A 10,963-nucleotide genomic window follows, 5' to 3' on the forward strand; every position below is an offset into this window, starting at 1 on the left:
AAGTCTCTCATCCCTCAAGTTCCTACAATTCCCTGAGCATTGTCAGGCAAATCATATCATGAAGCCATGGTAAAACTGTGCCAACAAATACTCTTATTTTTCAACGTTTATTTTCACTTCTCATTGTTCTGTAATCGCTTTTTGGGAATTAATCCAAATTCACCTCTTCCAGTGGCTTAGTATGTGCATCATCAGATGTCACCTTCCCCCGAGCACCCCCCCCCCCTCCCCCCCCCACCCCCACCCTGCAACTAGGGTCATGTGGATTGAAGACAAATGTCCAGCCTTTATTCCCTGGGCCCCTGGAATTTACATTCCATTGTGAATAAATGACACATCTTTGCAGATACAAAGCAGTTACAAACAATGTCATATCTTCTTGCACAATGACATATTCTAACCTGAGTACTACAGATACGAAACCCATTAAGAACAAGTATTAATAACACCTCTGATATGATGTCAAAACAGAAATAAAGGTTTCCCTCTGACATAGGTGTTCTACTCTATAGATTTGGTTAATCAATTAAATCCATGTATGGGTTTTGTTTAAAGATAACATACTACGAAGTAAACGACATTTCAGCCATTTCTTCAAAGCTGACAAAAAAGATCCTTAATTGCACCCAATACAATTAAGACAACATACAACTGCTGAACCCAAACCCCCAGGCAACTTCAAAGTTATAAAATCCATTAACACTAGTTCCCTTACAATCAACTAGCTTTTGAGCAGCAGGAACTATTTATAATACAAGCTACCAGAAGATTAAAAAAAGATGTTGGGAAGCATTTGTCTACAACCTTCTCAATGGCTATTAGAGATGGATAATAAATGGGCGGCACGATGGCACAGTGGTTAGCACTGCTGCCTCACAGCAGTCCAATTCCAACCTTTTGTGGCAGCAGTGCTAATCACTGTGCCATCGTGCCGTCCCTGAATTTGGCTAGGAGGAGTGAGAGGTACTTCCATGGAGAAATGTCTCAAAGTGAAGTTTCTTTTCTGTACCATAACAGGGGCCAGTTGGGGTGTGTGTGGGAGGTGGGGGGGCTCCCTCTCCCAGGGATGCAGTAGCAGGTGTACAACTGTGGACCATGGAATGATCATGAATGAAGGCCTAATCCTGCAGCCCTGTTGGGTAGCTGCCACACATAACCTGGCAGTGACACCACCCAACAGCAATAAAATACCAACAGAGTTGGGAAATAGGCTTTGATTGGGCATTGAACTGGTTTAATTGGCTGTCCAGCAGGTGGTCAGACCTATAAGAGTGAGTAGTTTTGACAGAGAGTGGGACTGAACAAACCTTGGTGCAATCCAGCCAGATCTCGTGATGCAGGCTTAGTCCAGTTCTGCATCCCTTGCACTTGGAGTCAGGATGGGGGTTATTTTTAATTTGATTTGATTTATTGTCACATGTATTGGCATACTTGCACATTATACAGACAAAACAGACCGTTCATAGAGAAGGAAAGGAGAGAGTGCAGAATGTAGTGTTATAGTCATAGCTCGGGTGTAGAGAAAGATCAACTTAATGGGATTTCAAGGGGACATATAGAATAGGGAGAATTCAGTAATCTCCTGGAGGCAAGATATTAGAAGGTGGCTTGGAGGAAATAGTTTATAAGATCAGCAGCTGCAGAAATATCTTGAAGGATGAAAAGGTACAGGTTAGATATTTGGGTACAAGTGATTTGGGGATGATTTTATCTGGGCAGCCTGGAGAAGTGCATTGAGGAAGAGACAACTTTCTCCATTTGTAGGACCATGAAAAACAACAAGATCAAAGAGCTGGTTGTCAATATTGATGGTGTTACAATCCCTGTAAAAACCTATAACTTAAAGAAAGTAGATTACTTTGAAGGAATGCACAAGATTTCAAGTTTTAAGACTTTTACTGTAACAAACCAAAAGCATCACAATTGAGCACATTTTTGTTGGTAATACATGCTTTAAATGACGGAAAATATCCCCTATTTGACATTAAAAAAAGATGGAAAATCTCCCACCATGATTATACTTTAAATGGACACTTCATTTTTGAGGAACGAGTCCAAATTGATTCTCAGGTACTTTTCCAATTTCCAGCTAGATAACATCTAATTCCTGAACTCACTTTCATGGTGTAGGTTATCCACAATCACTCTCTATAACCAAAGCATCCCTCTGTCCTTCCTTTGCCTCCCCCTTCTCCCTCTTCATATACTTTCATACTGACTTTTCTGTGAGAATTAGGGAAATCTTTAGGAAAACCTATAACCTAATCCTTCAATGGCTTCCTATGTCTCCTCCCCTCTCAAAACTGATCTCCATGGCAATGTGAACCACACTGGCTTCAAATCCAGGTGAAATTGCTAATTATCTATCCACTAAATCCCCTGATTCAATGCTATCCTGGAATTCAATAAACAATGTAAAATAGAACAATTTACAAAATCGTATCATCTCCCTGAGACTTGGAAACTAACACAGTTAGTGAGGAGTTGGTAAGGGGTGAAGAGGTGTGCAGCAAGGGCATAACTGCCTATCATACAACCAGGTTGAAGCCCTAAAGAACCAAGGCAGCTCCGCTGCTGGAGTTTGTCAGGCCCAACACTATCTTGAACCTTCCCCTCGGAGCAATTATAATGCATTTTAAGATACTTTTTTACCAAAGTGGGTCCAACGAATTGGGAAATATTTTGAGTTGAGCTTTTGGTTTCATTAGCCAAAATCTGGCAAAACATACTTGGTGTTTAGCAGGAACAAAAGAAAAGTAAAGGAGGGAAAATAGCCATTGGTGAAACAAAAAGACAAAAATGTGTCAAATATATTTTTAGATCTTGAAGGGAATGCCAGAAATATGTTTCATAAACTTCCCATATAGGGGAAAAATATGACTGTTGCGTAATTACAAGGGGTAGTTCTAGAATGGAAGAAGAAACGGAGTTCCTTGGAGGAAACTTTAGTAATGGAAAAGAAGTGGAATTCCATTTTACACAAGCTGAGATAGTGAGATCAAGATAATGGATGAAGAAACATTAAGCATTGAGCTAGCACAAGAACTGGTAGCTGTTCATTGCATTTAAAGAGCCTGGCAGAAATAATAGACAGAAAATATTACACCTTGTCCAATGGGTATTTCTTGATCTATTCTTCCAGCAGGTGAAACTCAGTGCCAGGGTGAAAATTCACTCCATTATATCATAATACCCATTAATTCCGTGGTTGCTGACCTACATTGGCTCCTAGTGCCTCAATACCTCCTTTTTAAAGTAATTCATGGTCGGTGCAGGCTTGGAGGGCCGAAGAGCCTGTTCCTCTGCTGTAATTTTCTTTGTTCATGTGTTTCAGTCACTGGACCCTGCTCTGGAATACCCTCCTTAACACCATCACCCCACCCCTCTCAAATCTCTCTCACTCTCTTCTTTTAACACAATCCTTAAAACTGTCTCTTTACTCAAAGGGCACAATTTTACCAGCACGTCCGCCTGAGGTTCGTACGATCCCGTCCAAGGCCAATGGAGAATGCTGTTCTCCGCGCCTCGCCCGCCCCCGGAATCAGGGCAGGCATGCTGGTAAAATTCCAGCCAAAGTCTTTGATCAACATCCTTCCTAAAATCTCCTTTTGTCTCACACATTTTTTATTCCCCCCTTGCATTTCTGGGACATTTTCCTATGTTAAAGACTCACAACACCAGGTTCAAGTTCAACAGGTTTATTTGGTATCACGAGCTTTTGGAGTGCTGCTGGAACTGAGTTCCTGACAATCATCTGATGAAGGAGCAGCACTCCAAAAGCTTGTGATACCAAATAACCCTGTTGGACTTTAGCCTGGTGTTGTGAGACTTCTTACAGTGCCCATCCCAGTTCAACACCGGCATCTCCACGTTATGTTAAAGACATTATAGTATATAACTACACAGTTGAATTGAAACAAGATTTTGGTTGCTTCAGCAAAGTCAATTGTAACTCTGCACAAGTGGATGGGTTTTGATTGGATTCACATTGGGGCCTATGAAGATATTTAAAGATACAGCAACCCAACCATTGTACTGAGGGATGACAGGTATTGCTGTCGACAGAGGGAATATAATATGAAGGAAGCAAAATGATGTAGAGGGAATTCATTAACAAAGCACATGGGGTTGAGGTCATTTGTAAATCAGCAGCAAGAAAATTCAGAGGTTAAAAGAACAAGGAAATTAATTTCCAAAATTACTATTTTGCAATTCTTTGATCAAATGAAAAACACTGACATTTAGATTTCAATAAAATCAGTGGATTTATATTTCTTTTTAATAACTTTATTCTTCCACATTAACAAATGTTATCATATTATTACAATGATCTATGATGCATACATTAAAATTGGACAATATGCCTTGGTGCCTGAGATAAGAATAGCTGACCTTAAATTGCGATGACAATGAAGATCACACAGCACAAAGGCATACTTCAGATTAATCTTTGTCATTTAAGTTATGGCAAATAAAGCCTGGAAACAACCAAAAGTTTTTTATTCCATTAGCGCTTAATAAACATCAAACTTCAGGATTAAAAAAATTCAACCTTGGGTTGAATTTTACGAGGCTTACAACCAACACCATACCATTGGCTAGAAAGATCGGTCGCTAAGGTCTGGAATTGTGAGGGCATTTCAAAATAGAGATGTCCGTAAAGAGGTGTTTTTTTTAAATGGGGGGAAAGCATCAGACCTCACAGAATGGAGAGAGCTTCCCATTGGGGAATTGTTGAGGCCTTGTGGGAAGCCTTTCCATTCTATGGATCGGTATATGGGGCATGGAGTCTCTGATGGTCATAGTGATAGTCACATGGAGCTGATGGCCTGCCCATCTGCTGGAGCAGAGCCACTCTGCAACTCAACAAAAATCACACCCAATTGGGACTTTAACTTTTAAGTTGGTGTGCAGAGCAAGCAGCTGATCTGGGAAACTTTCTTGGTAGCAGGAATGTGTCAGGGAGTCACCCTAATGCAACTCTCCCCTATATTTTCAGCCTTCAATTCCAAACCTGTTCCCACGTGCTGAGGAAAATTCTGCCCTCTGATTCTAAAGTTCTTCTTCAAAAAGCAAAGGAATGTCATTTTTGGATTTTGTGTTAAGAGGCCATTTCACTGATCAACTGGAATTTAAAGCTCTCATTGCACCATTTGTACACGCATAGGTTTTTATTTCTTTATCGATGGGGGAGATGGTAATGTCACTGGATTAATAATTCTGAGGGCCCACTCATGGGGGATGGTGGGAGTCCACATTCCACCTCGACAACTGGTGGAATTTAAATTAAATTTTGTTGTTCTTATGAATACATCTGAAATTGAAAGCTGGTCAAACTATTATCAACTGTCGTATAATCCCATCAAATACATTAATCTACTTCAGGGAAGGAAGTCTGTTGTCTTTATTGGGCCTGGCCTACAGGGGGCTCTAGACCCAGAACAATATTGTTGATTGGCATCTAAAACAGCCAAGCAAGCCATTCACTTCAATCTGTACCAAATGGGCTGCTGTCGTTCAAGAAGGTTGCTCACCATTATCTTCTCAAGGGTCATTAGGAATGGACAACAAATGCTGGCTTTGCCAGCAATGCCCACATCCTATTGAAGAATAAATTTTTTTAAAAGGCCTTTCTTTCACCCTGAACATACAGATGGTTTGTTTCATCACAAATTTGGCATGCATATGACATTCATTATATTGTTGTTGCTCTCATTGGGCAGATTTCTGACAGGCATCAGCCAGGTTTGAAGTGGGTTTTCCTTGTCCCCTAGCAGCCACCCTTTAAGACTGGTTCCATATTTGAAGATGCCAGAAATTTGGACTGCCATGAGATGAAAGTGTCCTGGAAGCTCCAAAGAATCTTACACAAACTCACAGAGTTATCTTTTTGTGGTTGCACAATTGGATTGAAGCCCTTGCAGTTAACAAATACTTGTGTGGTTCATCCAGGAGTGCATAGATTGCCATGAGTGTGCAGTCGATGATGCCCTGAATCTGTACGAAGCCAAAGAGAGACTAGCATCATCGCAAGCAAAGCTTATACAATTGCTCACCCTGACAGACAGCCCACCAATAATCTATCTTATGCATTTGTATCCCACCAACTGGGATATCCTGGATATGTTTCCAGCTGAGCCCTGGTAGGATCTGGAGGCAAACAAGTTTAAGGCTGCGTTTACTGACAGTCGCTGATAACCAGATGGAGTCGGCAGTACGACTTCTAGGAGTCTGCCGATTTCTGTGACCAGCCGACCTGACAGCCCGAACTCTGAAGCTCTGCTGTTCCAGCATTTCAAGCAAACTCAGCTTCTGTCTGTGCACCCTATATTGCAGACATTGCCTCTTGTGAACTGCACTCATCTCTGCTGTCCAGCTGCAGTTCTCTCAACAGCTTCTCATCCAAGGTTCAAGTGAAGGCAGCCAAGGTACCACTCACCCTGATATGATTCAAAAAGACCTCGAGTGTCGATTGCCATCTGTCTGTAAAAGTAACATGATTAAAACCTTCCTCATTAGTAGGTAAGAAAATGGCTGTGAATACTGAGTACTGAACATGGAGCATCTGTCTTGTAACACTCGCTTGCTCCCCATCTGACTGAGCAGCACTTAGCTTTCTCAGTCAGGCTGCTGACTAGCCTTCCCTTTGATTACTCAAGCATCCATACCCTGCCAGCCATCCTTAATTGGAGAATGCTTATGGAGATCTCCCGCAAGATCTCAAAGGCAGGAAATGTTTAAGATAGAGAAGATTTTGGTCAGTGTATTACAGGTGTTCACCATTGCATAACAGTCATTGACACACACTCTTCAATCTTTTAGGAAGATGTATTCTTTCTTATGTGCACTCAATTTCTTGGGCCAGTTTTAAGATCAGTTTATCAGATGCCGAGATGGATGACTCCATTTGAATTCAAATGATTAAAAAATACAACATTTCACTGTCTAGAACTTTTGATTTCAGTACTTTAATGAACTTCACCTTGGTTATATTATACTAATTTAAGTGTTTTTCAACAGAGCAACTGACACACAGGAAGTTGGGAAATTTTATTTGTGCAATCTATTTCATAACTTTGAAACTAGCTAATTGAACCATTTAGCATTTCACCCGATTTTCCTCTTGCCACATCGCATCCCAGTAACATTTTTAATCAGCTCTACTCCACTCAACATGAAACACAACGAAGTTTCATTGTGAGATGCAAAAGTAAGGAATACATTAAAATTTTAGAGAAATAAGAAAAAGCTATTGACCAAGACTTAGCTATATTAAATTATGCTATTTTAACAGATACAAGCTGTTTAATTTAAATACCTTTGTTAAAATAGCAAAGTGATTCCATATAATTATGAAGCATTTACAACTATTATTAAAGAGCACAATGTCTGGGCTGCATTAATTAATACAATTGAATGGTCTAGTGGGCACATGAGCGGCGCAGGCTTGGAGGGCCGAAGGGCCTGTTCCTGTGCTGTATTGTTCTTTGTTCTTGTTCAATACAACTACTTATGCACGTTTGATTTTATCAAAGTTTAGAAATCATAAGCCTTCAAATGTTGCCAGTATCCAACAATTAAAACAAAATCATTTTCTAATGAACAATTTTCTTCACAATCATTGCGGTGTAAAAATATTCATTACATTTAAATTTAACCTATTGCTTTCACTCAACAATTCATTACGTTTCAAACAATCCTTTTCTTATGAATCAACAAGTTTTTCACTGCAGTCAATGAAGAAGGGACGGCACGATGGCACAGTGATTAGCACTGCTGCCTCACAGTGCCAGGGACCCAGTTTTGATTCCTGGCTTGGGTCACTGTCTGTGTGGAGTTTCCACATTCTCCCCGTGTCTGCGTGGGTTTCCTCTGGGTGCTCAGGTTTCCTCCCACAGTCCAAAGATGTGCGGGTTAGGTGGTTTGGCCATGTTAAATTACCCTTTAGTGTCAGGGGTACTAGCTAGGGTGGGGGTGGGACTTGGGTGGGATTGTGGTCGGTGCAGGCCTGATGGGCCGAAGTCTCCTTCTGCACTGTAGGATTCAAAAAGATTTAAAAAAAAATTGAACTCACCTAGCAGAGGGATGCTTGTCCGACAGAATGAGAATATTTCTCACTGTATTTAAGGTACAGAGAAAAGATGTTTCTACTTTGCCCCACTGGAGTTTTTTTATAGCCTCCAGCTCAAGACCCTAACCCGACTGGACAAGCGTAATACATTTTCCCCAATTTCTTGCACCAACCATTCTGCGGTCTCTTAGAGCAAGATTATAAACTGGTGTCACGTTCTAAGTTGTAGGTCTGTAGTCAAGAGGAAATGAATTGTGACTGCCCAAATTGACAGAAACAACATTCATTCCATCAGTTTAAATTTAAACCCATGTCCTTGAGTTTAAATGCGACCTCACTGATCACCTCGGGTCCAATAATATCTTCACATTTTCAGCTGAATTTAGCAATTCCAACAAAGCGGTATAATTTAACTTTAATTTTGCAGGAAATCTGCAATTTGACCAGAAAACTGTTTTTTTTTTTCTTTTCACACATCATGAAGCTCATTCTTAAACACTAATTAAAATTCTGCGACCATCTACTGTTCCAAAGTAAAATTACAACTACTGTAGCATCACGTGTGGCTTGATGGAAATGTTTAAACAAGTTTAATTAAAACATTTTTTCTGATTTGTGTATGGATTGAATCTGTCACATGAAACTAATCAAATGACGCAAAAGCTTCAGAGTATGGAGACATAGAAACCTTGTTTCACAGCACATCAACTACCATATACAAGACTAATCCTTTCACTTGCATCATATAGTTTAACCAAATAGTTTGGGAATGTTGCCATTTATCTTAAAAAAGACTGTTTGGAACATTATTTGAACAGGGGTAACAAATAAATCTGATGCCCTATAGCATCTTATGTATCGAAAGTGACAACCAAGGGTAATATTGAACTTGATGTTTGAAATTAATGTAGAAAAATGTTTAAATCACAACACAGGTGATTAATCATAGAATCCCTACAGAGCAGGAGGTGGCCATTCGGCCCATCTTGTCTGCACCAACTCTTACCCAGCTTATCCCTGTATTTACAAAAAGAGAAAACACTGGAAAATCTCAGCAGATCTGGCAGCATCTGTAAGGAGAGAAAAGAGCTGACCTTTCGAGTCCAGATGACCCTTTGTCAAAGCTTGTCCTTTGTCAAAGCCTTTGTCAGCTCTTTTCTCTCCTTACAGATGCTGCCAGATGAGCTGAGATTTTCCAGCATTTTCTCTTTTTGTTTCAGATTCCAGCATCCGCAATAATTTGCTTTTATTCCTGTATTTACCCTGCTAATCCCCCGAACCTAAATACCTTGGGACACTATGGGCAATTTAGCAATGCCAATCCACCTAACCTGCACATCTTTGGACGGTGGGAGAAAACCAGAACAGACGGAGGAACCCCACACAGACATGGGGAGAACGTGCAAACTCCACACAGTCACCCGAGGCTGCAATTGAACCTGGGTCCCTGGCGCTGTGAGGTAGCAGTGCTACCAACTGTGCCACCATGCCACCCATTAATTGGATGGGATTTTCTAGTCCTTCCTGCAGGTATAGAAATTGAATATTTTGCATGCAAACTCTTTAGTATAAAGAATACCAAAGTTGTATGTAATATGTAATGTGAGTGTAAATCCCCACATAGGAGAATATCTTGTTGAGCTGTTGAAATTTGCTAAATACATTACAAGAAAAAAAACACACAAACTGCAACTATCATATAATCACAAAATCAGACCAAATGCTGAAGCAAGAGGTTCTGTGGTCACATTACAGTCAATGCAAAAGAATATTTACCTTGTCCTAAAGTTTGCAGGATGAGGCTGCCCATCATACAATGCTAGATAATCATACTCTTCCTCCAGAGCAAAGGATTGGAACACAATCTGTATTCTGTTGCGTTCTTCTGCTACAATGATCCATGTACAGTTTGCACCATTTGGATACCCATATGGGAAGCCAGGACTCTCTATTGTGCCATTTAGTCCTTGTAATGTCCCTCCACAAGTATAAATAAATCCTGCAATGAAAAAGGAGGAAGAGAATTTAGATCGACTGGCAAAAACAAAATTGAAATATAAATTAGTTTATCTTTAAGATACAACAACTTGTGATGGTTTTATTCATAGACAAACTATTCAAAATTATGTTTTATGCTTTTGATTTCCAATATACCGTTCACATTATCATCTCAACATCACTGAATCTCATTTTTCTTAAAATCACTGATTCCTAAACATATCACACTTGGATGAAAAATACTGGAGGATATTTTAAGATTCCAGCATAGAGCTCTGCATGGCTGCAGCACATATCATACATTTCAGCACTGAGGTTAAGCTGCATACCCTGCAAACTTATTCCATTCATTAAAATCACAAACCCATTATTTTTGTCAGTTAGCACTGGAACTATTGTGCCTTTCCAGCATTTTCTGCTTTTAGCAACAATATTATTTTTATATAGGAGCTTGATGGCATACTTTATTATTCACTCATGTTCTTATGTTCAAATTTTCAAATGGAATAAAAAGAAAAATAAACCTACAATTTCATCTCAGTTAAGGTCAATGAACCACATAAGCATTGGCTCAGATGATTTATTGTGGTTTACTGCTTTTTTCTTTACGCCAAACTTTGAAAAGACCTTACAAGATGCCCTTTTGCTTTGATTTCTCCTGAGAGACTGTTACGTTGCAATGCCATTATTAGCCACTACAATTGCAACCTGTCAACTTCACATTTCATGCTTTTCTCTCAATGGGAATGTAATTGTCCTCGGCTCATCACCTTCTCGCAACATAGGTCGGGTTATAACACAGCAGCACTTGAATCACTCCTGTGCCCAGTACGTCTAACGTAAGCTGTGCTCTGTCATACTGTTTAACTGTTCATTCTGCTCTCGTATGTTTCT

The 10,963-nt window shown here is 40.0% G+C and overlaps 1 protein-coding gene across 1 annotated transcript in view; it reads right to left on the reverse strand.

The window, feature by feature from the left end:
• csmd3b (CUB and Sushi multiple domains 3b) overlaps positions 1-10,755 on the reverse strand; it is a 1,683,329-nt gene extending 1,672,574 nt beyond the window's left edge. The window contains exons 1-2 of the mRNA XM_078215503.1: positions 10,697-10,755; positions 9,848-10,105 (exon numbers count right to left, since the gene is read on the reverse strand). Of these exons, the coding sequence (XP_078071629.1) occupies positions 9,848-10,105; positions 10,697-10,755 (317 nt within the window). The remainder of the gene's footprint in view (positions 1-9,847; positions 10,106-10,696) is intronic.
• Positions 10,756-10,963: the final 208 nt, after the last annotated feature.

The sequence above is a fragment of the Mustelus asterias genome, chromosome 7 (assembly GCF_964213995.1).
Source record: "Mustelus asterias chromosome 7, sMusAst1.hap1.1, whole genome shotgun sequence".
NCBI lineage: Eukaryota > Metazoa > Chordata > Chondrichthyes > Carcharhiniformes > Triakidae > Mustelus > Mustelus asterias.